Genomic DNA, 27,974 nt, shown 5'->3' with positions numbered 1-27,974 from the left:
GAAATATTCACCGATATCTTTACAACCTTGATTGAGTTCGTAGGTTTCAGTATCATTTCTTAAAAGGTAATTCTGTTTCATCGTGATTCGTTTGTCGTTTCTAATAATGGAATCAATGTAGTTGTATTCGAAAATTGTTTTTGTTAACTGTGGATCTTTTAGTATATAAGCTAGGTGAATTGAATTCATCGTTACTTGTGCGGTTGATCGAGAGAGTAGTTGCTCGAATGATACGATATGGATGTCGTGTTTGTTTAACTGTGCTTGTATATTTTCTTTTTCCATCCTAAGCAGTCGGTTGGTAATGTCCGTTATTGTTTCTACACGGCGACTTATCACCTCGTTGATCACAACATGATTATTGTTTTGTTGAATGCGCGTATTGAGATTTGAGATGAGGATTCTCTGATCATCGGCGTCGGGTGTTCTGGATATCAATTTCCATGCGGTTTCTATAGCATTCAATCGTCGAGAATGTCGTGGAGTGGCTGGTTTTAATTTTACAAAGGTTTCTGACAATCTATCTTTCTTAATTTCAATTGGCTTATACAATAGATTGTACATGTTATGATCTTCTTTTATCTTAATGGGCTAATATCTACTTGCACGTTTATTATTAGTGTGCGCTTTTTCGTATGTATAAGTATTTGTTTTGTATGATTGGTAAGTTTTTGGGATAATCTTTTCTTCTTTCTCTTTAAAACGTTTCAAACATTTTTTTATTGTTACGGTTTCTAATCTCTGTTAGTGTTTCGTTTGAAAAGTCATTGTGTTCTTTCCTAGATAAATATTTGTTGGTGTTTTTTTACAAAAGAGTGTATAGACTTTTATATGTGTGTGTTGCTTCTTGAATAAGACTTTTAACAGTAATGTCAGGATTGAATGACTTTATATATCTAGCTATTTTCCTAAGTGTAGAATGGCAACTTTCTACTTGACCGTTAGTCTCAGATTTATTAACGAGTGTTTTGAAAAGTTTTCTAAAGAAAAATTGAATATTGAAGCAAATACCTATATCTATATGTATTATTTTTCCAGGATGAGTATGAGTTTTGACTTGAAGAAATTGTTGAGGTTTTGTTTATTTTATTTTTATAGTTCATATTTTTTGTTCTACAAATCTAGTATGTTTTTACATGTTGCATTATTTGTGTTTTTGTTATTTTCAAAACTAACTTGTGCATTTGTGAGAAGTATTTTTTTTTTTTTATTTGTTCTGAATTTTCTTTAGTATTTCGATTAACGAAATTGAGTGGTTTTTACTTCTTCTAATTGTTCTTCTTCACTATTAAGATCTATTATACGGGCTTTGGAAAAACTTTAACTTTAGCTTTAAATATTTTTGAGTTATATTGTTCTTTATGAATTTCCTGAATATTTCACATAGTTGGTTCGTTTGTAAAAATGCCATTCATTATTGCGGTATTGAAAAGTTGTTTTAATTTGGCTTTAAGGAACTGCTTTGGGAAGCTCGGTTCCGTAGGGATGTGTCTGTTATGTCTTTCGAATGGGACGATGTGCTGATCTGTTGATCTTTTTCCGATTTGAAAGATTAACTGGTTACGAAAAACGTTTATGGGAGCTTCAGTTAATGGTAAGAAACAACTATCGTTGTCATCAGACGAGTGTTGAGTGGGAGTTAGGGATTTGATTTGGATTCGGGATAGCGCGACAGCTACTACGTTGGATTTTCTGGGTTTATAGAACATTTGATAATCATGTTCTTCGGGAAAGGATTTTTGTTAATTTTTGGAGCAAGTGTGAATGTTAGTCGAAGATGATCCGTGAAGATGTTTTGTTGGTTGCGTAATTTTCTTCCGTCCTGGAAATAAAAGTTATTGGACGATCACCGTCGTAAAATTGTTGAGGAAGCACAGATCCTAGTGCTTTATCGCAAGTAGTAAGGATGAACGGTTTTTCGAAGTCTGAAAAAGCTAGAACATCATTAGATTAGTTAAATTTGTATTTTTTTTATTTGGCTGTGGCCATCCTCTCCTCTTAAAAGTTTTGTCAAAGGCTTCTTTTACAAAACGTCTATAATATCCGGATAGTCTGAGGAATCTTAAATCTTTTTCAAAAAAATTGGTTTTGGATATTTTGAATGCATTTGACTCTATTCATGCTTGGTTTAAGAACTTTCTGGAACGATAAATCCTAGAAATTCGATTTTGCTTTTCAAAAATTCTGATTTATCAGGCTAAATTTTGAATTTACGCAGTGTTTTTAAGGATAATTTTTAAAATTTCCAACTGTTCATGGAACGCTTTTCCAAAAATAATAAAATCATCAATGTGAGCATGACAATATTTTTCAATATGTTCTCGTAGTATATCACCCATTACTCTTTGAAAAATATAGGGTGCGTTTATCAGTTTAAATGGTAATCGAATGAACTCGTATGTGCTGAAAAAAATCACTTTATCGAAACTCAAAATGATTGATTTTGAGTTAATACAATATCAAAATTCTTTTTTCTAGAAGGAATATGAATATCATTGGAATAAAAATTCATTGATAATAAGCCGCTGAATTTCGATGTTGCTATGTATTCGTTTTGAAAAATTCATAATCCGTTACAAAAAAGTCAGAGCTGAATATTATTATGGCAGTGAATATGAATATCAGTTTCAGCGCCTTGCACTGGATATTTATATTCTAGTGGATAGGTACGCAACAGATTGCAGAAGGCTTTGCGACGACAATTTCCTTTGAAGTTGAGATAATTGTTTGTTCGATTTGCGTTGAAATCAAACGTTTATGGTGAAAACAACGTTTAGTGAAAATATCAACACCTCGAGATGTAACTGACATCTTTGATATTGAGTATCATTTTTCTTTTCGAATTCGTTGATGCTGATATTTGATATTCAGTTTTAGAGATGGAATAATGATTATCTGTTCCAATAATATCGTGACTGGATATTAAAATTGATTTTCATGCTGATAAATATCAGCTACATAGGGAGCGAGTTGATATTCAATTTTATGAGTATCAACTGATAATTTTAAGCACTGAGTCGTATTTGCCATTGTTGACGGGGAATGCCATTTTTTCTATATTTTATTGTGACATTGGGATCTGGTGAAATCCAGATGTTAGGGCTAACGTTGTGAAATAGTTATTGTTAGCTAAAACAGTTGAGGTATCAGGGATAGGATATTTATCGCTGATAGTCTTGTCTGATTGTCTTTTGATTGGCTTCTTGGTAGTTTATAACTAGTCAATACCTCTTTTTATTTGATTGATCCAGTCGGGATGGTCTTATTATGCTGTCATTGAGTAGTTTTTCGATCTGTTTATTAACTGTCTTAAGTCAGAAGTTGAGTGATTGAGGGTATGAATTATATGGCAATGGAAATGTTTGAACCATGACGAATTAAAATGTCTGTGTTTTGTAGGGTCTTGAAAAAGAATATATATTATTTAAAACGTTGATAGAAGAGAAAAAACACTATTGTTCTGTTATTTTTTATGACTGTAAAACCGAAAGAAACTTCATTCTATTATATTCTTCAACTATCCTGTAACGCTTCTCATATTCTGTTAAACTGTTTGCAATTTAAACAATCTTAAAAAATAATTTGAAGATGTTTGATGCATTTGTATTGCATTTATCACTAGTTCAGTTTATAAAGCAAAACTTCGATTCGATATTAATTACTGAAAAATCGATTAATTGAGATTAGCTAACTAGATTAGTTGCCGTCAGTAATTCTAGTTTCTGCAATTACCTTTGTGGTGAAAGGCAATTTGTCGTCAGGTCTGAGATAGTCAAGAGGTATTTTTTTAAATTTTGCTATTTTTGCTGGGTTATTCAACAGCTTATTTTTTTTTTAAATCTGGCTAGTGATCGTTGCGAATTTGTATTTTGTTTATTCCGTGAAGTGTATGTTGATGAATTTTGATGTGTCAGTAACTACTTCTAGTTCTCGAAAAGTATTGCAAATTTCTCACTCGTCGCGAATGTAAATTTTATCTATTTTGTCAAGTAAACTTAACTTACGCACGGTCTAGCAATTTATGCCTGTCAAAAGTTAGCAGTGCGTTTTGTTACCAGTGGAACACACGATTTAATGTTGGAGGATTTTAATTCTTCTAGGTTTATACACCTTTAACCAGAATATTTAATAAAAAATAATTTAATTTCACTTCACTTTTGTTGTTATTAGTTACTACTTTGTTAATTGGTTATTATTTTTTATTTATTTTGATTTTCACTTGTGTTAGTTTTTGAATACATTTTGATTTTTACTTACAATATAATTCTGAACATCTCGTGGGTATGCCACGGAGACTGCGGGACACGTAGACTCCGTTTCCAATCCTCTTCCAGTGGAAAATCTGGAGATCCTTTCAAGCGCGTGTTCAGAGTGTTGACGGGTCCTATTATCTTGTTGATCTCGACCAATTGCCGGGTTGCAATTGAAACCAGGTCGAGGTAGAACCAGCGTGTGACTTTCTGTCCTCCCAGTACGACCGGTAGTTTTCCTTTTCTCCAGATACGAGTTTCTAGCTGTTCTGGATACTCCGGGACCTGACTCGTACGGCTGCAGAGTGCGGTCAGACCAGATTTTGTCAAAGATGACAGATGCGGAAATCCTCTTACAGTTCCGCTATCTGGTGCAAGATGTTTTTCCAAGCGGTTGCGAAACTCTAGCGTTGCAACTCTACTTGGCGGTTTCACTGCACTTTTCACAATTTAACTTAATTTCACACAACTGGTCCCTATTCGGGCGCCAGTTAATGAAAAGACATGGTGAACTTAAGGAAAAAGGACTTACGTCCTCTTTATTCACTACCGAGTTACAAACTGATTTTTCTTAATTCTAGCACTCTTAACCTACCCTAGCTGCTACCTCTACGCGGTTATTCCTACCTCCCACGCTGCATCGATCGGTGCACTGGAATAGTGGAAAGCGGAGAGAGTGATAGCGTGGTTTCCCACGGTTTCCATATTCTACTTTTCCCACGCTGCGCTGGGATGCGATCTTGCCAGATGTGCGTGCCGGGTGTTTTACGACAGGAGTGGAAAACAACATTAAGAATTTCCACTCCTTGATGGTTTCGCTTCTATGCGGGAGGGATATTTGTTTGCTGTGTTAACTATATACACTTATGTTAAATACAGAATCAAAGTGGAACCTAATTTTTTCATTGTTGAAATTTAGTTCTAGATTGTTTAACAAGTAAATAGCTGAATTTCATGCTACAATGTTAATATATACTGGCATTTTAAACTGTTTCACCGTGATGCTAAAAATAGGAGGGTCAAGTTCATAAGGGATCGGAAAACGATATGATGCAATTGTTTTCCATTCAATTAATTTTAATATTTTCTATATAAATTATTTTCCACACTTGAATGAACTATATTCAAGAGCCCCTCGGAAGAAAAAATACGCTGTTAGAAATGACGTTTGACTTCGTTTTAGATGGGCTATAGCCCAATTAACGGAAGCCCGATTAAAACGTAGCCCAGTTAAAGATAGCCCAACGAACGAAAGTTGACTGTATAAGCATTTCGGTTACAATAACCGATGTACAAATGGCTGTGAGACAAAGGCTCCCCGAGTAAGATCGGGCACTCAGCTAGTGTATAATAAAATCTATCTTTCACATAAATCTTATTAATCATAACCACTATTGAAAGTACCTGCCTGCAACGATGTTTCAAGCTTTTACGAGAAGATTTTTTAAACTCCTTAGCACAGACAAACAGCCGAGACACTCACGTTAATTCCATCGTCCAATCAAAAATCAATCATTTTTCAAAAATGCATTTTTCGCAACATGACCACACCGCGGCGCGCCACATGTCCACATCCACATGTCCTTTCCACGTGAAAAATCACGTAAATTTCTCTACAGGGAGTTACGTGACTTTACGTTGAACATCATTGGAAAATACAATAACATTTAGCTGATTTCCACGTAAATGCACGCATACTAATGCAAACTACGTGAAATTCACGTAAATAGTACGGAAAAAGTTGCATGGAAAATAATCACTTAACTTTTCCCGTAATTTCGACGTGAAAATTATTTTGAGTGTAGGACGATGGTTTTTAAAGGATTTTCTTCTATGTGTCAAGTCAGTTCGTCAGTGTCCATAGCATTTTACCAAACACATAAGCTGATCTGGGATAAGGGAAAAACAAAACAAACATTTTTATTAAACTTCATTTCTCACATTATACAAAAGCAATCTAGGCATTTTCAAGAAAATTTGAATTTATAATTAGAATTAATTAGAATACTTATCATGCACTTTATTTATCGCGTGATAATAATGCCTTGCCTTCTCCAGATGCCGAGATCGTGACGAAATACTAAGCGCATACCAATTATTTAAATATTACAAATTGAAATAATTAATAAATTATTGCGGCACTGGGCGGTGGTAAAGCTGCCAAGTGCTGCATGAGTAAATATAGTTGATTAAATTTCCTACGAGGCGGTCAGATAACACGGCAATAAAACAGGTGCCAGATGTATCGAAGGGCGGTTAATGTAGTCAACAGTTCCGATTGGATACGAGCATTGGAAGTGTGTGGCAACTGTTCGCAGATCGTTTTACTAGCAGGTATCTATACTGATAATAATATACTTAACGTGATTCTCGTTAAACCGCGATTGATTCATTTGCACTAGCAATGCGAATAAATTTACTACATTCAGCTAATAGCTTATTCCGATTTGTAATTATGGAGTAGTATATTTCGATTACAGGGTAAAACATATAAATCAAAAAGTTCAATTTTAAAAACACTAGCTTCAACCCTGTCAATGCAAACTATTTGAATTTTCTGATTTCAGTTCAGATATTTTTCTAATTTTTTTTTGAAACGTGCATCTTACCATCATCTACGGACATAGCAACATAAATGGATAGATTTGCTTGCTCCCCTTCTTTTCAGTCAACTTACAGCGTCTAGCTTCTAGCTAAGATTATAGATTTATCAAGATTTTCCCAGCTACTACTCATTGATTGTTTAGAAATCTGCGGATCGGGTAGTCAGTGAATCAACTGCACCACGCCACGTTGCGTAGTTGATTGTGTTTTCGCGCGCTTTGAGGATCGCTCCGGTCTGCGGCGCGCGAATGATTTACATACCTACTGTTGTTCGGGAGAGCCGCTGCGGTTGCAGGTTGCAGTGTTAACACGCGTGTTGTTTATATTTTTGTTATGAATGGGATAATTGGATTAGGTGTTCGGTGTCCCGTTTTCCTCTGCTTTCAATCCATTCGACGGCCATCGTTCACGGTCGGTTATGTCCGGAAGTCCTGATGGTCGCAGTGGCCGTTCGTACAACTGCCGCGGCCAGTAGAGTTCGAGACGTTCGGTTGGATAGTGTTCGATGTACGTAGAAAAAAGTGTGCGGCGGGACGTGCGAAAAATGATTTCCAATTAATGCACCCTTGTGCGTTGCGTAACAAGTTTTGCGTAAAATCCAACATTGCACATGAGCGTTGCAGTGGTTTGCTTTCGACTGCATTGTGATTCCTGTTTGGTGACCGAGCGGCTTAACTCAAATCCGTCAGATGATCAACGAAGCGTGTGTGGTTGCAGTCGTTTCAAGTGCTGGATATTCCCGAAAGGGCCTCGCTCTAGAACTTGCTTTCGATCGATACCGAGGTAGCCAACGAAACAGTGCAAAAAGGGTAGACCGCCTCGAAGCGGAGCTTTAATTGAATAATCGAGTTCGGGCTGGCCGGGCATCTGCAGTGGAAGTTATCGGAGGAGCGCAAATATGGACGCCAAAAGTGAGCCCGTGGAGGAAGAGAACGAGAAAATCGCGTCTGAAGTAAGCATTCGTGTTATACACAGGATTAACCAACGGGCCACATCAGTGACCATTGAAGTGTGTTTCAATAAACAATGAAAAATATTCAATGACGGCCCCAGGAGTTCATATTTTGTACTACAATTTCAACGTACAATAACAGTGAATATGTGAAAAGAGGCCGATACAATGAATACGCTGCCGTGTGGTGTAAATGCAAAAAAGAATTAACAGGTTACAACTCATAGTAGTAACAAGATTGCCCTGGGGATATTTTGGTTTGGTTTAATGAAGATCTCAAGATAACCGAATATGGAAAAAATGTCGTAAGCAAGGACAAACATTTCGAATTCAGTGGGTAGATATGAGACAAAATTTAATTACAACTGCTCTATGTTTCATTTACATAGCGCAATTGAAATTCGAAGTTGACTAATAGTGACCTATACTCATTAAAGTGAGCAACAGATCGTCGTGAAGTGTGAATAGTTGATTAACATGATAAAATAAGATAAGTGAAAGTCTGATAAACTACAATACTTAACAGTAACAGTTTAAACATCGATATAAAGAAAGAGGCAAAAATTAACAATAAATCCTACCAGTACAGTGCAATGGTACATGGAATTCAACGAATTTTTCAAATTATAAGGATTTTTTCTATTATTAACAATTATCGATATTATACTCCTGTAAAACGCTTTCCTCAAAAAAAATATGTGATGGTCTCGATCTTAAGGTACGTGGTACGACTGAGAGAGGCTGTAAGAGGCAATAGTATCGTTGTATTAGCCTCGTAATTTTGCTGTAATCTAAGAGTTGGTTGCGAAGTCTGTTGAATAAAACCAAAAGGTCAAGCTACGAAAAACGGAATGTAGCATCTAGAACCTGTGCTTGGCTTCAGTACAAAATTTATCAACTGAAGAAGCTAAAATATTTCCTCGACTCGACCGATCAAAATTCGCAGTTGTCGGTAAATAAGGGTTAATACTTTTCCCGATAAAAAATAAATGATTTAGTAGCAAGTTTTGAATAATATTTTTATATTTTTGAATAAAAATATTTAAGTGAAGTGCTATGAAAATGTGCCAAAAAATGTTTGGTGGTCGTTTTAGTGTTTATTAACTCAAACCTATTCTCTATTCAGTTAAAATGATTATAAATTAAGACGCGTCGCGTAGTGGATCATTACAAATAATCAGTGAAAGTATTCTCATACATTTTATGTGAAGCTGCATACATGAAATTTTGTGACATGTTATATTTCCCTTCCAATAATCACGCGTTGAATAAATCACGCTATTGACATCTTCATATCGAGCGGGCGCATGTCCTATTGAAAGCAAAATTTACTATTACCTGCCATGCAATTTAGCAGCGCTGAAAAATAAATGGTTCTTCAAAACATTGTCAGCGTAAAACTTCATATCGGTCTTTAAGCCTTGTTCTATAACACACCCAAACCATCGCATGGTTTACTATTTTTGGACAGTTAGTTTTTTCTAATGAATAGGTTTTAGAAATCATTTTCCTTCTTGTGGAATCTTTGCAGCAACTACAGTTTTGACGTACGACTACGTCTTGCCGCAGGGTTTCATTCCTTCTAGTTAACGCTATGAAAATATGAAAAAATTTTCCCGTTAATATCTCTACCAGCTATGAATGGATTTGGATGATTTGAATAGCGATCGATTTATAATAGAACACAGTAAACAGATGGCGTGTTTAACCTTCTGTATGTACAAAAAAATACTTACATTGTCTGTACATTGGGGTCAATTTGACCCCAAAATTCAACGAAAAATAGACGGATTTCCGAATTTTTAGACGTTTCAGAAAGGTAATTCAATGGAATAAATGATAAAATTATGAATGTCGACAAGGAGGGCAGGGGGGATCTTGTACAAGGAGGGGTTTTTTGTCGGAAGATTTGATTATTGTGGAGGGGTTTTAGTGAAGAAAAGTTGGAAAAATCGGATTTTTTCAGATTTTTGACGTATATATCACCAAATTCTTACCATCTAGAACGATTCTTTCTTCTACAAAAATATATGCGAACACGAGATCGGAACGATCGAAAAATCGATATTTTTTGGTCGTATTTTTTTAGGTTCTACTAATGTAAATCGTTCTTGCTATAGTTGATTATATAGACAAGATACAAAATGAACATAGTCCGGTGGTAGATAAAAACTTGATGAACGGCTCAGCATTCACCCACCAGGTGGTGGATGTGTACCATTATATAAATATTGTTCGCGGTTAAACAAGTTAGATGACATGCAAGTTTCTTGTCTTCGGCAAGATTGATCAGGTCATTCTATGATAGACAATTTAGCACAGTATTTAATCACCAGATGGCACCAGTGTACTTTTTGTTTTGATTTATTTATTCTGTATGAACATATTGTTTCGACAAGAGGTCATCGCCTTCGACATTAATTCGCAAAATAAAACTAGTAACAATTATTCGCAATACTATATGGCTAAGTAATGCACCATAAGCGTAGCGACGGGAGGGGGGGGGGGTGGGTTTCGGGGGTTCAAATCTCCCCCAGAAGAAAATTTGTTCTACACTTTGAAGCTTGAAATTTCTGCTACCAACTGCTTAGAGCACAGGAAAATTTTCAGGACTAGTTGTGCGATCCTCGTTGTCGTCGTCAGTAGCATAGACCTGGGGTGGCTCGTGCTGTTTCAACTAGTTGGCTGCATTCAACTCAATCTTGGGTTACTCGTCACCTATTTCCCATCAGGCGTCTCAGAAGGCGCAAGTCGCAAGACCAAGTTGAGCCATCACGCACGTTGGCCCCTCTGATCTAAGTGTCCGTGGGGTTGTTAAATAGAGCCGTTTTCCTTATGACTATCTGGTCCACCGTTGCTTACCGACTTTCACCAGATGTCCGATGGTAATTTCCCCAAGTAGTGTCTGCTGCTCGTGATTCCTATACACTCAAGTCTCGTTTTCCGGCCACTATTGGGGGACGTAAAAAAATCAATCGAATGAATGAAAATGGTATCGGCGAAATGTTATACAACCTCATCGTTCACAGGTATCTTCTCTTCTCTATTATCAATCTCGCTATTCGCAGAGCTTGGAAATTTTATCTGCTTTTTTGATCAATGTATCACTCGAAATACTTGAAAAATCTTCCAAAGTCTTTCCTGGCAGATCCTTTAATGACAAGAATGCCCGAAAAGCGGAAATATTCCCGTATTCTGACTAGGGCTCGGCATCCTCGAAACAATTAAATGAAGCTGACTTTCTCTTACCTTCGCTTTATAGGTACATGAAGCGATTTGTTTCTTTGTTTCATGTGATGAACAGAACGTTTTAAGTAAGCTTCAGCTGAAGTTAGTGACTATTTCAAATGACTACGATTGACAGTCAGGCACGATTTGTCGATGTTGAGTAGATTAATTATAATATTCGCTAAATTGTCGGAAATGTTACTTAAATTCAATTCAATTGCATTCAAAGTTGCTAGCCTTCTACTGAATATTGGATAGACATTTGAACGAAACTTTAAAATCGGTCGACATTATAAAGTGAAAACAGTTTTATTGAGGCTGATTGAAGCCAGCTTTAAAACGGAGAGGCGTTGTTTCAGTCGAAACTAAAGCTTCATTACTTCATTGTTGAGTAGTGATTTGAAAAATCGCTTATAAGTGACGTTGCTGGGCCCTGATCTTGTTGCATAAATTCGTTATTTGAGAACTTCGAAAATTTTGGTGGCTTTTAAATATCAAGTTGTTCAAAAATAAATTGAAACGCGACGTCTGACTACTATGAAACTTTTTTACGGCTAAGATGCTCTACTGTACCTTAAACGGGTTCAAGAGCTATAATTATTTGACCTACAATTTCACCTTCTTCATTGTTAGTAGTCGCAGAATGTCGGCAGCATTGACACCAAGTTGTTTTTCTATGAGTTTTACAATCTTCCATCAAACTTAGTTCTTCTTCGAATAAGGAGTTTGAAAAAACCAAGATATTAGAAAATACCGGAGATACCGGTTTTTTTGCTTTGCCAAAACCGGTATTTCGGTATCCAAAAATTGGACGGTATTACCGGTTTCGGTACTACCGGTACTACCGGTTTCGGTACTACCGGTACTACCGGTTAGACAGCCCTAGTGGTCAAGAAGTTTGCTACCTTCACTGAAAATTGAGTCTTTCGTTTCGATTTTGCTCGCCGGGTCATTTTCTCAAGGGTGATGTTGAAAAGCATGCAGGATAAGCTGTCAACTTGTCTCGATTCTTGTTGCACCTCGAAGGGACTCGACCATATTGACTCTAATAGTCTCTCCCAGCAGAGATTTGAATATACAACGTGCCAAGTGGGAGGCGCAATTTTAACATTTACCTTCTTTTCTTTCAATTCGACTTTTGATGTCAAACGAAAAACCCTGAGTATAAACTCAAAATAGCTTTTAATTGAAAATAATTCTCCATTTCAGTCAATCAATCAATCTAATGTACACCCAGCCAGCTTGATCCTGGTGTTTGTAAGAGCTAATCTTAAACGTGAAAATAATTATCCATTTCCTGAATAAACTCCTTAAGGTTAGGCTATGTCAGAATTTTTTTTGTAAACCCCCCCCCCCTAAGAAAAATTTCTGGCTACGCCCCTGTAATGCACCAATTCAGCCAGGATTTATGTTAAAACGATCCGCAAAAATTGAGCAAAGCGTTCGAAATGCAGAATATCGGTGTATATCAAACATATAACACAATCTGATATTTATAACACATTCACTGGGGCACTTACCCTACCTTTTCTATGAAATTTAACGCAAATTTCACGTGAAATTTCAAATCATATTTCAAGTCAAATTTTACGTCCAATACCTGTTTTCAGGCCAGATTTAAGGAAAATATCAAGTAGGGGAGAGAGGTCTAAAGTGAGACACTTTTTTAGCAAAAATTTTAAAAATTTTTTGGTGATAGTTACCAACGAGGTCTCCAATCCATTTGGAAGGTATATCCTTCTAGTTGTCTGAAAAAAAGTTTCAGCCCTTTTGGTTAAAAGATAAAATAGTTATAAACGCAAATGTGAAGGTGTCTTTTTGGCTCACTGTTCCCCAGTAGGTGGGAAGAGTGAGACAACGAGTATTGAATACTGAGACACATATTAGAATTAAACTTAAACCATATTTTTTGGTTACAAAGAATAGTTTAGAGGTCGTACTGTTTATTTCGTGCATAAAGGATACATTATTGTTGTGCATTATAGAAAATTCCGATTTTTCAAACATCTGCATTTATATTGCAAATCCAATTCGAATTCTAAATTTAACCTGAAAATTAAATAAAAAAAGTAAACTTTTCCATTACGTTCTTTTATTATGTTCTATTATGTATATATACATAGTAGAATAAAATTGGATAAATTATCTTTTTTATTTAATTTTCAGGTTTCGTATTCTACAAAGACGCTTCAAAAACTTCAGTTCTAAATTTATTAGCTTAAATTTTAGTTCAATATCAAATCCCATGCCATATCCATATGACATTCAATTTCAAATCCAATTTTAGGTAAAATTTTCTTATCTAATTTCAAATGCAATTGCAAATCCGATCTAAGTCCTATTTCTCTAATTTGAAGTCCTAATTCAACTCTAACTTTGAATTCCATTTTACGCTCAAGTTAAAGTCCAATTTCTATTTAATTTTAACGTAATGCTTGAAGTTCAAATTTGTCCAAACTTAAGTGCAATTTCATAGCAACTTAAGTCACATTTAAATATAATTTCAAGCTAAATTCTCAGTTCAATTTCAAATCTAATTTTAGTCCAATTCATTATCTTCCACTTCTATGTTTGATATAATCTTCTACTATCTTCTTCTAAAACTCTAAGGACCGGTTATCTGCCGTAGTTAGTTATTAGTTTTCCGATTGCGTTGTTGTCTGTAGTTGTGCGAACACCCATGAAGCCCGCCTGGTTGATTCCTACGAAACCTTGCGCTATTGATTGCCCAGACCTCCTGCGACTAGCAAACTTTTTCGCCCCATCGCTTCGCGTCGTTCTCGCCAACGTTTGCTAATCCATATTGTAAGGCATAGAACTGTTTTTGGATAAAACCATCCGCTTTAATGCTTTAGCTTGTTAAAAAAATTCAGAAGTTTTCGTTTTTCATGTAGGCAGAGGTCGTTTTAAAATTAGCATAAGGCAATTATTAACGGGTGGCAACTAAAGTTTTGGAATTTGTTGCTCAAACTGTCAAAAAAAGACAAAGATACATGAAGATGATCTAATTTACTGAAATTAAAGATATATTGTCCGTTGTTGAGAAAAAATTAGTGAACATTTGAAAACGGTCCGTTATTGGCTGTTCGCCGAAAGTTCCGTTTGACGTCGGAATAGGATCGGCCGTCATGTTAACTTTGCGAATGCATCTCTTGATTCTACCAAACAACTGTTTGCAATCATGAACTGGATCGAACTAAAAAATCTAGGTGGCTTTGCGTTTTTTGGTGTTCACAGAGATTGGCGGGAAAATTAATGCATTGATTTTATCGCAGGTAACTGGATCGTGAGCGCTCATTGATGCGATAATTTGCAACATTGGTTGAAGGCACGAGAAAGAGAACGAAGTCCTTCTGCCTCCATAATTTTGGCTGGTCTTCCACTACCTTGCTTACGAGTAGTTGTTGGGGATCTTCTTCTTCTTCTTCTTCAGCATAGAGCCGGGGTGGCTCGTGCTGTTACAAGCACTCGTCTCCATTCAACTCGGCCTTGAGCCACTCGTCGCCAATTACCTAGTCGTCTAAGAAGTCGCAAATCGCTTTCGACCTGGTCGAGCCATCGTGCACGTTGGGCCCCCCTGTTCCTGGTGCTGGTGGGGTTGTTGAAGAGGACCATTTTAGTCGCACTGTCGTCCAGCATCCTTACGACGTGTCCGGCCCACCGTAGCCTGCTAACTTTCGCTAGATGTACGATAGGAGTCCCCCCAAGCAGTGCCTGTAGCTCGTGGTTCATACACCTCTGCCACTCTCCGCTTTCAGTTTGCCCTCCGCCAAATATCGTCCGCTGCACTCTCCGCTCGAATACGGCAAGGGCGCGTATGTCGTCCGTGAGCAGCGTCACGGCTTCAAGTCCATAAAGAAATACCGGTCTAATAAGGGTTTTGTACATGGTTAGCTTCGTGCGGCGGCGTATGCTTCCTGATCGTAGCGTTTTGCGAAGGGCAAACTAGGCAAATGTGACATCCGTCGAAGAAAATTTTATTTTCATCAAAAGGCTGCAAAAATATGTTTCTCAGTCATTCAGCACTCATCGATTTATTTTCATTTTCGAACTTGTCTTACTTCCGAAGATCGCAGATTGAAGCTTGTTTTGAAGCGGAGGGGTGCTACTTCAATTGAAACCAAAGCTTCATTTCTTCATTGATTTGTGACGATTTGCCATTGAACGTTATTGTTGCCCTTGTGCGCAGTTCATAAATTGTGCCCATAAAAGTATTTTCGTTAAAAAGATAACACTAAGATCAGTTTATCCGGAAAAATCTGAAAATTTAAATTTATGTTTTTTGAGAAAACACGCGACTTTTATTTTCTATATTTATATATTTCTATGTTTTTTGAATCATACACTAACTGTTAAAACGAAGCTGATGAACCACTTTTAACTTTCAACACGCTTTTCATTTTTATTTTGGGTTATTTTGTGTGACGTCCAAAAAGGGGGGGAGGTTGAGTTTAATGACACAATCGGAGAGAGGAGGGAGGGGAGGGGGTCTAAAAAAGCAGAAATTTGGTGGACGTCATATTTGAATCGTCCTTAAGTCGTAGGCGAAATGCATAACTGTCGAGATATTAAATTTACCAGTAGAATTTAACCGGGAAAGATATTTTTCCTTATATCTTTACGCACCAAACTGGCCAAATCAATAAGTTACCCTAGTTGGAAAAGTTTCTCTAGTCTGAAGTTAATCTACGATAGTTGTTATTTTTTCTAAATTTTTTTAATGAATCAGAGTCAGAGATACCATACCAAATCAAATCAGCTTACACTTAAAAGAATTTAATGTGTATTGATTTAACAAGCTGGAGCGTTTTTCCTATGATATTTTTCTATTCTATTAGTAACAGCATTAAAGTAGTAATGCTCCAACCAGTTTTTCCCTGCTTCACTACATTGTCCTACGTTGCAATAACATAATTATATCAAGAAAGCCGTCACTTTTTTAAAAATTATCCACAGATTATATTTGAGTAAAACTGGTTACTGTTTACTTATATTATTTCAGTAAACAATAGGTAAACTGTCTTGCCATTGTTCAAATGTTAATTAGATTAATGTTTGAACAATATGCAGTCTTGCAATTAGGCAATACTTTTACATCCACAAAGTGTAACTGAATTCTGAGGGGATTGCTTAAGTTGGATCAAAATCCATCATCAATACTTTCCCAAATCTTTTGAATATTTATCTATGCCTAAATGATCTATCACCTTATCAACAGGAACCATTCGACCTTGACGAGCTACTACCGGCAATAGGCGAATTCGGACGGTACCAAAAACTATTGCTCTGGCTGATATGTCTTCCGGCCTGCATTCCGTGCGGGTTCTGTGCCTTCAATCAGCTGTTTATGACAGACGTTCCCGGTGACTATTGGTGCCGTATACCGGAGCTGCAGAATTTCAGCGCAGAGGAGCGAAGGCAGTACGGCATTCCAGTGGTTGAGGTAATTACTACCGGCACTTGGCGCTAATGCCGTCTGGTTAGGGTTGATTGTGGGGCTATCAATTACGGATGAGTCAGCTCTTGTTTGCAGTTGCTTGATGTGCGGCTTAGAATTAGCTGTAGATAAGTGTTAATCGTTAGCAAGCTATTGAGAAAATCGCTTATGAATGAATTGCTTGCTGGTAAACAGCTAGGTGCTCATGCAAAGATGGATGTAATGCAGACCAGACTTGTTTGAATTGGTGTTTTAATTTTTTTTGTATAGTAACTGTGTACTAATCAGCTGCAGCTATTTTTATTGCCCATTCATGCTATTTTACCCTTCAGAGCGACAGGAATTAGAATCATGGTTACATAAGTAGCTGCGGTTGGTCGCCTTCAGTGGGGTGTGAAATTCAAGAGCATCGAAGGGCTGTCGTGTGAGTTTGTACATACATAGATTAGAGTAGACATTTGTTTATGCAGTAAGGAGGTGGAGGGTAAATACATGGGTTTTGTCCTTCCGCACCACGTGACTGAAAAAACTTAATCGTTCCATTTCCCATTTGTCAGCTGTACATAATCCGTCGCTTTTGCACTGTTTTGCACCAAACCTAGTTTAAAGCTAGTTCGGTAGTGAGAAGTAGTATGCCAGGATTAGTTACGAATTTATTCTTTTATAGGAATGATCGGATTTACGTTTCAATCAGAAATACACGTAAGAGGTTTTTGATAATTATCACCGTTCTTTCATTGCAGCGCGATGGTATCGAGGAGTTCAGTAAATGCAGCCGTTATGCAGTGAATTGGAACGATCTTATAAATAGTACAGACATGGAGTTGGTTATTCCAAACAGTTCGTGGCCAGTGGAAAATTGTCGCGATGGCTGGGAATACAACACCACCGAGGTGAAATCATCGATTGTGATTGATGTGAGTGTTTACGTTTTTTTCCACGTTCTGATCGGTTTAAGCAAGTTTAAGTCAATCCAACAGTAATCCATTTACAATGTTGAGCTCATTTAAATGAATAATTGGCAGCGGTGCAAGGTTTTTTCCTTTATGTAAATGAGTAAAGGGGTAATGTTATGTGATATTAGCATCAATACGGATTTTGCAATTAGAATAGTAGCGAATGTACCATACTTATGGAAATTTGTCAGGATTAACTGCTCAGGTAGCCTTGCTATGCGATTCAACTGCTATTTTAATCTTCCATATGGTCTGAATGTGATATACTTAACCTTCCGCAGGAAACATAGTGGTTCTTCATTCACAAACCCTAAACAATCGCGAAAGCTTAGTTTTATCGACGTAATTTCGGAATTGGAGCAAAAAAAACGATAATACCAGTTTCCAGGTAATATTTTTATGGACGCAATTCGCTCAGCGCTATGTTTCTAGCAACCCAAAAAACTTTTTAGAACAACCTGGTCTGCATTCATAAACTATACTTGTGTTTGATAAACTTTTTTACTCCCTTATTTCTTACTTACATCTTACTTCTGCTAGCAGAGAGTCGGGGTGGCTCTTGCCGTGTCAAGAATACCTCTGCACTGTATTCGATCTTGGGCTACTCGGCGCCAATTCGTTGACATCTTGGCATCTAGCACGTTGGGCCTCTCAATTCCTGGTGCCGGTGGGGTTCTTGAAGAGTTATCCGTTTGTACTCTGTCAAAAATAGTCCGCAACACCTTTTGTCCAAATACTTGTACGTATGTCTTCCGTAAGCAAAGTTATTGTCTCAAGTTCGTAGAGGACTACGGGTCTGATTAGCGTTTTGTACATCGTCAGTTTTGTGTGGCGACGTATGCTCCTTAATCGAAGCGTCTTGCGGAGGAAAAAGTAGGCTCGAATTATAGGTTGAATACGTCATTGAATCTCCTTAACTCGAATTATTGTCGGCGGTGACCAGAGATCCCAAATATATGAACTCATCAACCACTTCCAGTTCATCACAGTCAATAGTTACTGGCCGAGTAAGGGAGAGGTTGTTTTCTATGGAGCCTCTTCCTACCATATATTTGATTTTTTACGCGTTGATTTGTAACCCAATCCTCCCAGATTCCGTTCTTAGTCTGGCGTAGATTGCCTCCGCCGTTTCAAGGTTTCTAGTAATATTGTCGATGTCGTCTGCAAAAGCTAGGAGTTGGCTGCTCTTGCTGAAGATCGTTCATCTCGTTGCGATACCCGCTCACCGAATCACTCCTTCAATACTAATGTTGAATTAAATACAGGACAGTTCATCCCCTACTCTCTTCGCAAAGGACTCGAGAGTGCCCCCGAAACACGCACATGACTCACTCCGAGGTAGCTTTGATCAGCCGCGTCAGTTTGTCCGGAAAACCGCAGTCGTGCTCGATCTGTCATAGTTAGTCGCGGTCAACTGTATCGCATACTGCCCTGAAATCCACGAAAATATGACTTATTATGATTGTATATCTGATGAGTTCAAATTAAAATTCGAATTCGAGTACCTTGCCTGTTACGTTGCTAATCAATCAGAACATTATACAAATAATCAAGATACCGTAATATTCATCAATTTCTAATCTTTCAATGATAAAATTTTCTTGATAACATTTTTTGTTGTTCCTGAGTTATGGCACTTGTCTACATCGGCTAATTGATAGGATTTGGGAGACAGAACAGCTACTGGAGGAGTGGAAAGATGGGGTTCCCTGCCCATCGACCATCGAAGGTCGACAAATTGAACTGTGCGAACTATCGAGCGATCATCGTTCTCAATGCCGCCTACAAAATGCTATCCAAAATCGTTGTTCATCGTCTATCATCAATTGCGAAATGATTTGTTGGAATTTATCAAGCCGGTCTTGTTGAAGGACGGTCAATAACGGATAAAATATTTGCACTGCGACAGTCCTCCAAAAGGGCCGCAAATACAGCAATTTTACGCACCATTTGTTCGTTGACTTCAAAGCCGCATATGATACCATTGACCGAAAAGAGTTATGGAAAATCTTGGGTGAGATCAGCTTCTCCAGGAAGCTCGTCAATCTGATTCAATCTACGATGGATGTTACATATTACTGTGCTTCGGTTCCGGAAGGATTGTCGAGTTCATTCGAATCACATAGAGGGTGTAGCGTAAAAATTTACTTTGCCACAAAAACGGAAAGCTATTTGCGTTCAGTGCATTATTCGGCACAGAACTACCCCCCGGTTAAAATCTAGCACGCACACCACTGCGCATAACGCAGATTGCTTAGAACGGAACGTCAAAAAATCATTGTGGTTGGCACTCTTGAATAGTGTTCGACATCGGAACGAAAATTGAAGTTCCGGTTCTGGAACCTGAACAGAGCCAAATCGGACTGGAATAAAGTCGGAATAACAAAGTTCGAGCCGATTTTTAACTGGACCGGACCGAAAACCGGACTTCAATTTTCGTTCCGATGTCGAACACTACTCTTGAAGTTGAACTTGGAACGTGTTCGGACGCGAAAAAGGAGGAACGAAAAAAAGTCAACGGTACCGGTAATCAGAGCCGTAGCGTGACGTTGCGGCGCCCTTGGCGGAAACCCAATTTGGCGCCCCTCGGCTTTACAGCTGATCACCGGAATCTTCGCTATGGCTGATCAAAAGATAGGTGTCGGCATATTATTCAACACTCTCGTGACGTTGGCGTTCAGGTCCTTATCCTTTTTGGCTACAAAGTTATTGAAGTAAATGCTCCGTTTGATCTTCACCTTAATATTTACTATTGATCGCAGTTGGGGGACGTTGGGAGAGTTGGTGATCGTCGGTTCAACCTTTATCTTCAGCCGGTTCATCTCCTCTAGTTTCCTCTCTTGGTTTGATGGGCCAAGGTCAGGCTCGGCCAAAGACCACATTCTTTGCGCAATACTTTTTAATGAAAGCGGTAATTTCCGGTAGGTTCTTCAAACTGTATCTTCGTATCTCCTGGTTCACCGTAAACCCTGAACGAAATAACAGCGGCTCGAACATTCTCTCCTCTCTGATCGTCAGCCACACAGAAGGATACTATTCGGGAACTTGCTTTGCCGGAAAGATGTTTTTCACCAGCACCTTCAGCCATTCTCTGGATGATTGTCTGCTACTTAGACACGGCCAGCCTCGACTGACGCTTCCGCATGATAATGTCCATTTTGGTCAAGTACATAAGTCAAGTACCGTTTAGCCGGTTTCTCCAACCTCTCGGGCAGCCGGAACTAGGCTTCGGTACAGCACTTTCACCTCTATTGGGGGAGGAGATGTTGCGAATGTTAGATTGCTCTATCGGCGGATACGAAGTGCTTCACCATGTCCAGCTTCTTCGCTACGGGGTGGAGCGGGCAGTACGAATAAAGCATCGAGCTTTAGGTGTTTGACGGTTTTTACCATGGCTGCTGCATGGAAACCAACTGATAACGTGGCATGAAAAAAATGCTAAAATCAGTATAGTTTTTATTGCATTTGTTATTGCTAAGGCTTTACTGAAATGGAGGCCTTTTTTGGCGCCCCTAAGAGCTTGAGCCATTGCACAAAGGAGTATTTGCCCCAAAAAGCTGGCCAAAATTCTAAATTGCTTCTTTCCAGTCGATATTGATAAAATATGATCAGAAATTAAATATTTCCCAATTCTGCATATAAAGTTAAAGAAATTGCCAACTAATTCCCTGTAAAGTGCAATTCGGGTCTTTCTCTTATATTTATAAAAAACCGATTAAGAATATAACCATTTATTAGGTGTTGGGAAGTGTGTATGTATGTGTGTCCGTATGTATGTAAGCATGTAGAGGTGTATGTGTGATGTAAAAGTGCCTGTATGTATCTAAATGTGGAGGTGTGTACGTATACGTATAGAAGCATCACATTCTAGTCTTCTGTTTCATAGTCGCTGTATTCCTCATGTTCTTTAGTTTGAAATTGATTTATCTCCAACATCTTCAACGTTTCGGTTGAAGAAGGTTTGCTTTTTTTTCTTGGTATCAACCTTGAGCTACTAATGAATGGATCCGAACTTAGCAGAAGTCTATTCAAAACAACTCTGTTGCATTGTGTTCTTGAAAATTTCCTAAGAAAGTTTTATTTAGTACAGTATATTGTTTTTATTAAGAATAATTTAAACATACCTTCCGAAGTTTAGTCTGTAATTTCGAAAGTGTTTGAGACCGTGAATACATAATATGAGAATAAAAGAAATTTAAAATTAATTAAGCCCATCGTGTGCTTCCACGTATCACTCTAGAACTCCATGGCAAGCCCAATAGAAGTCAAATCATATACCTTAATGACCAGAGCCGAATAACTTCCGTTAACTTCCGCAAAAGTGGTCAGTTTACTGATTTGTTGATCGGACGATAGTCATTAATACGGTACATGTACGGCAACCATAAGGAGGGTTCTCCGTAACATTGAATAACATCTTTTTCTCTACAAATGACTTTGAACGAGTGTGTGAAATGATTCAGGGCGAGACAAACGCAGACTGTGACTGTTGCCGGCGACCTGCAAGTATGCCTTTCTTACCCCGTTCGAAAGGTGTCGGTCTTACTCCCATGGCACATTTTTTAAGGAGACGATTTTTATACATTTATTAATCTATCATATTTCTACTTAAATCTCACTGCCGGAAAACAATACTAGCTAGAATATATAAAGTCTTAAAATTTAGTTTGAAACTTCTTCTGAGTAAAGCTTAAAACCTACTCGCAAAAAGTTACAAGGGGCTGCGCGTCAGCGACACTCGCGTTTGTTTTGTTTATTTTTTTGATATTTGACGATTTATAGTAAGCTTGATCTGTTTTAAAACATCTGAAATAATGAATACAAACATGTTGAGTGTTTAATAACTCAATTGATTAATGCATTCTAGTAAAACTCTATGGGTGCCGGTCTTACCCCCTGCGCCGGTCTTACCTACACGACTCCTACCTTAAAATAATTAAATGTCTAAAAAACGACAAAGCGGAACCATGCGGAAGATTTTTCGATTCAACTATATTCTGTGATGTTTGACCCATCTGATGGTGACTGAAATTTTGCCGGGACATGCTCGGAAGGTTACTAAAACATTGATTAAAGTATCAAGATCTTACCACTATTTTTGGGGTAATTTTCGTAATCATTATTCGTATTGAAGACATTTATTTATTTTATGAAATTATACATAAAAACTATTGAAAAACATTCTTCTTTGCTGATAAATACTTACCCATGGTGAATGAATACTATTTCACTCGGATTTTTAGCTTTTTGCACCAACAAGCGGAGGAACGCATTTTAAAAGCGAAAAAATTTACTGCCGAATGGCGTTCTAAATAGGCAGCTTGCTGAGCGCAGATAAGCATGAATTCACTTCAAAATCATACTAACGTGACTAGTAGGCTATGCTGAGATAACAGATACTACATATAAATAAAAATCTTGCATTTCATATTTCGGACTTATGGCCAACTTTTTGGGTCAAATACTCCTATGTGCATTGGTGGGGGCCAGTCTGGCCAACCTCACGCTGCGGCGCTGCCGGTAATCGATACGATCGCTTTTCCTAGCATTTTCCGTGCTAGCGGAGGGACACGCTGGCGACTGCGTGAAAGTGATTAAAAGACGGCAGAAAACGAGACAAAAAAGGAGACTGAACAGAAAAAAAGGGAGTGCGAAAGAGAAAAAAGACGATAAGAGGCAAAAACTAAAAAAAAAAAATAATAAAAACGTGGAAAACGAGGAAGGAATGTGGACAAACTGAACATAATAGGAGAAAAAACAAAACACAAAAAGAGAAAACGGGATAGAAATTAGAAAATATGAGAGCAGAAAGAAAAGAAAAGCAGGACTGAAAGCAGAGGAAAGACGGAACAGATGGAAATGAAAAAATCGAATAGGAGTTAACGGGACAGAAACCAAAACATGAGACTGGAAAGGAGAAAAAGCGGGCGTAATGAAGAAGTAAACAAAAAAGTCGCAAAAAGGAACAGAAAAGAAAAAAAACAAGAAAAAAGAGAAAAACGGGACAGGAAATATGGGAAAATGGAAAAGAACAGGAGGAAAATTTCATTAGAGTTAACATTTTAGAGTTAATGGGTGGTTTGTCAAAAAATTAATTGAATTATAAACATAAGAAGTTATATTTTTTACTTTGGCATAAGTATCTAAAACTATTTATTTTTAATTTGTTAAGGGGACATGACTTTCATAGCTTTTGAGTTTCGTAAACAAAACAGCTTGAGAAAAACGAAAAAGAAGAAGAAAGGATGCCTGAAAAAATAAAATTTTGTCTTCTTTTTCTTTTTTCTCTGGCTGTGTTTCGTTTACAAACCTCAAAAGTTATAGAAGTCTTTGCCAACCTACTAGGGTAACCAACGTATTTTGGACCCCCTTAACAGCTGTACATAATTTGGACACTTACAGCAAATGGAAGTGTCCAAATTATGTACAGCTGCTGATGGGGTCCAAAATAGGTTGGTTACCCTACCAACAAAACAAAAAAAGTTTGTTCCAATATGTTATGTAGTTTCTGAGAAAAAGGTGCATAAAGTTTGAAAATCATGGTTTTCCAGGAGCGGCGTTTTATTTCGCCGAAGTTGTTCCACGCGGCACTGGAATGCTTATGTATAATCGTTTTTCGGCCACTTCCCGTGGTCATTACAAATTTAGTATCAAAATAAGCGGAAAAGACTGAGAATCAAAATCTAAAATATAAAAATAATGATTTTTACAAATTTTTTAGGCGTTTATGTCCCGTAATTGGGTATAAAGTTACTGGATTTAATTATTACGTATGCTTTATTAACGTTATATAATATCCAAATATGTCCAAATAGCGAAAGGTAAATAGAATACAATAATCAAATTGTTTTTTTTTCTACAACCTTTCAGTTCGATTTGGTGTGCGAGTACGACATCTATCCCACGCTAGGACTAGTGGCACTGAACACGGGCGGCCCGGTTGGGGTGTACCTGTTCGGAATGCTGAACGATCGCGCCGGTCGTAGGACATCGTACTTTTCATGTCTGGCAACACTACTGCTGGGCAGTTTCATTACGGCCGCTAGCACTGATTTTGGCATGTGGGCTTTCAGCCGTGTTATCGTGGGCCTCACAATCCCCGCCGTATACCAAATCCCGTTCATTATTGCGCTGGAACTGGTCGGGCCGAACTATCGGTCGTTCGTTACCGTTATGACGTGTACCTTCTACACCTTCGGGCTGATGATGCTGGCGGGGGTGACCTATCTGATCCGAGATTGGGTTGAACTGACCCTGTACACTTCGGTGCCGTTTCTGTTGTATTTTCTGTACTTGATTATAATGCCCGAATCGCCGAGGTGGCTTCTGATGAAGGGTCGGCTGGAGGAGGCACTGAAAATTCTCGAACAGATGGCGAAGGTGAATGGGAAGCAGTTTCCGGCTGCGTTTAAAAATAAACTGCAACAGAGGATGTTGGCGGAGAAAAGTAGAACCGTGAAGAGGGAGGAAGTATCGATCGGTGCGTTCGACCTATGTCGAACGCCCAATATGAGACTGAAAACTATTCTAATCACGCTGAACTGGTTTGTGAACGAGACGGTTTATCTAGGGTTAAGTTATTACGGACCGTCGCTGGGGGAGAATCAGTATCTGAGCTTTTTCCTCTCGTCGTTGGTGGAAATTCCTAGCTACGTGATATGCTGGATCGCTATGGACCGATGGGGCAGGCGGTGGCCGATGTGTATGCTGATGATCTTGGGGTACAGTATTTTAAACCTAGTTTTTTTTAAATTTCATTAAAATTTATTTTTAATATTTCAGAGGGATTAGTTGCGTAGCAACCGTTGTTCTGCCGGAGGACGCAGTCACGGAGACGTTGATACTTTACCTGTTGTCGAAGGCAGCACTGTCAGCTTCATTTCTCATTATTTATCCCTTTGCTGGGGAGCTGTATCCCACACAGGTGCGTGGAGTCGGAATCGGAACCTCCAGTTATATTGGAGGACTAGGTCTGATTGTGATACCATTTATTACTTATTTGGTAGGTTGTTTCCTCTAGTAAATAACCGAGTTAGATGATTGAAAACAACTCATTTTAGGGAAAAGAAAACCTAATTCTACCGCTAGTTATTATGGGTTGCATATCGGTGGCTGGTGGATTCACGGGACTGCGTCTACCGGAAACTCTTCACCATCGGCTGCCCCAGACGTTGGAAGACGGCGAACTGTTCGGTAAAGATTGGACCATCGACGATTGCTTTCGATGTGTTCCGGCAAGGAAGTCGCCGGCCACTTCGTACGAGAGTCTGGACCACCAGCCACCCGACAGCGGGTTGGAGCTCAACGCCGGAATACCGATCACGATTAGTTTGCACGAACCGGATGCTTCCAACGAAAAAACTCCTCTGGAAGTTTCACGCATGCGACGGCAGACTATGAAACGGATTGCCCGTCAGGCCAGCACTATGGATACACAGAAAACGGCAGACGGGGCGATGCAGTTGACCTATTGGTTCTAACAGAAGGTTTTTCTTCACCAAAAGAAAGGTTCTAAAACACAGTTTAACAGTAAAGAAATACGTATATGTATATTTCGGTTTCTCTGATTTCCATATGCTCATAATGTGCTTTGACAACATTTATGTTTTTTAAAATTAAAGGTTCTTCATGTACTTTAATATATCTTATTTGAGAATTTTCACGATTGTAATTTGTCATGTTCCTTAAATTCACGCTTGGGATGCTTTAAGTACTAACGAGTTGTAACGTATTCTAATTTGTCTAGAGTTCTTGTTGGGGGGAAGGATCTCTAGCGTCTGCGCATTCAATGTTTTACCTATCTATCGAACACGGATTTTTTGGATGATAAACTATACAAAAAAATAAAACTTATCAATTACATCATATGTAACATAGTTTGTTCGTATTCATTGAAGCGATCTCCGCTCGGGATCTAACCGCTATCGCGACTCGGTTTAACATTTATTGTTTGTGTAGGCATTTTTAGGATATGTTTGTCAGATAGTTTAAGTACTCATACATTCACTAGGGTATAGGATAAGTTCGCTTTCGTAAGGATGGATCGGGTGTCAGGAGAACGAACAACAGGGGGTTCAACAGAAAATCAGCGGTATCTAAAACAAAAATAAACTCTCTCATCTCTTGCTTTGTACTGATGCGTCCAGTTACTTTTTACAGGATAGGTTTTTTGTCAACCTAGTCATTCTAGTACACAATGAATTTAAAATGTAAAATTATTCCGTCACGCGATGCTCTGTGCTGGGAAGTAAAAGCGAACTTTCTATCTCATAATCGGTATATTGCAAATTTTCCATTTCTTTTTAAAACCGTTATTGAAATGCGCCGAAAGATTGCATAGAAAGTGTCAAATAAAATTTAAAGATTAAGTCTTTTTTTTCGAAAGATGGGACGGAGATCGATTTGTTTCTTTTTGGTTTATCCTTTCCTTTTTTTGTGTTTACATCGAAACATACTCAGTGTTTAGATTTGTTAAGAAATATTCGGAAAACTTCCCGTTTTAAAGGTGTCTTTTTTCACAATATTCAACGGCAAGCAGCATGGTTCCACATCTTCCCGAACGATGGAGCCTGATCTGCTTGCACTTTAGTTTATAGTATGTAATTTGCTGTTTGTTATCATAAATTCGATTGGCAATTCTGTGATAGAGAAAAATCTAATTTCGTTAGAAATATTGTAAGTAAGAAACTGGAGTTGTTTTATCAATTTTAGTAGAGAAATGTTATCACAAATTTACATACGAACAAATTTGGATGTAAAATAGTATACGATTGTTTTTAGAAATAAACATGTCAATAACGTTGAAATGAATTGTTTTTTTTCCTGTTAGACTACATCATCACAAACTAATGCACAGAATAACTTCGTTCCGGGGGGAAAATCGAAGCTCTAATTAATACATCACAAATTTTACCTACATCGAAAAGGAAACTCTTTATCACTCTCTGTACCGTGTGCTGACATGAACTACACAAAAAACCACTGTTTTGTATGAATGCGTTTTTTTTTAAATAGAAAAAGTTGATCCAAAAATGTTTTTTTTTTTGTTTCCGGAAAGCTGTTTTTTTAGTTCAATATGAATTTCTTTCGTTTTAAACGTCCGATTACATATATTTTATTTTCGGTCTAAGCTACTAAAAGGCATTCAGTTCGTACTGTCTCGTTCCTACATTCCTTCGTCTTTGACGGTTATCTATCAGTCGAATCAGGGTACATATATTTTCGGGGGCTAACATGGCACTTTCAGGTATCTGCTGGTCACATGAACGCGGGAAAAGATTATTTTTATTATTTATGGTTCAGGAAAATTGGGTGATCCTTCTATCGTTCAGAGCTTCGGAGTTTAGTTCATCGCAGAAGGCGATGTTTTACCATTAAGTTTGTTTTTTAAGAGGCACAAGTGACGTTTGTTGGGGAATTTACTCATTTAATCACGGTACGTTGGTTAACTAGTTTAAATCAAATAATGCTGGTCTTAAGAAAGCACCAGGTGAGCTATTTGCGACTTTATTAACCAACGTGCGTTAATCAAACGCGTTTTTTTTGTT

At 37.9% G+C, this 27,974-nt stretch overlaps 1 protein-coding gene across 3 annotated transcripts; it reads left to right on the top strand.

Moving 5' to 3' along the window:
• The first annotated feature begins 6,529 nt into the window (after window positions 1-6,529).
• LOC128741473 (carcinine transporter) lies at window positions 6,530-27,178 on the top strand. Of its 3 annotated transcripts, none has more exons than XM_053837315.1 (6): window positions 6,530-6,584; window positions 16,253-16,477; window positions 17,215-17,388; window positions 24,298-25,148; window positions 25,210-25,429; window positions 25,488-27,178. In XM_053837315.1, exons 2-6 carry the CDS (start codon window positions 16,382-16,384, stop codon window positions 25,905-25,907), a joined length of 1,761 nt encoding a protein of 586 aa, XP_053693290.1. In that variant the 5' UTR covers window positions 6,530-6,584; window positions 16,253-16,381; the 3' UTR covers window positions 25,908-27,178. The 3 variants fall into 3 exon arrangements, with proteins under 3 accessions (XP_053693290.1, XP_053693289.1, XP_053693291.1); XM_053837314.1 differs by lacking the exon at window positions 6,530-6,584 and adding an exon at window positions 7,161-7,806; XM_053837316.1 differs by lacking the exons at window positions 6,530-6,584; window positions 16,253-16,477 and adding an exon at window positions 16,839-16,895.
• Window positions 27,179-27,974: the final 796 nt, after the last annotated feature.

The sequence above is a fragment of the Sabethes cyaneus genome, chromosome 3 (genome assembly GCF_943734655.1).
Source record: "Sabethes cyaneus chromosome 3, idSabCyanKW18_F2, whole genome shotgun sequence".
In the NCBI taxonomy this organism is placed as follows: domain Eukaryota; kingdom Metazoa; phylum Arthropoda; class Insecta; order Diptera; family Culicidae; genus Sabethes; species Sabethes cyaneus.
This window is presented reverse-complemented; position numbering and strand designations above follow the sequence as displayed.

Excerpts from the sequence above, each read along its gene's own strand:
- LOC128741473 (XM_053837314.1), top strand. The coding sequence starts at position 7,753 with ATGGACGCCAAAAGTGAGCCCGTGGAGGAAGAGAACGAGAAAATCGCG. Across the intron at positions 17,389-24,297 it reads AATCATCGATTGTGATTGAT|TTCGATTTGGTGTGCGAGTA; the intron begins GTGAGTGTTTAC and ends ACAACCTTTCAG. Across the intron at positions 25,430-25,487 it reads TACCATTTATTACTTATTTG|GGAAAAGAAAACCTAATTCT; the intron begins GTAGGTTGTTTC and ends AACTCATTTTAG.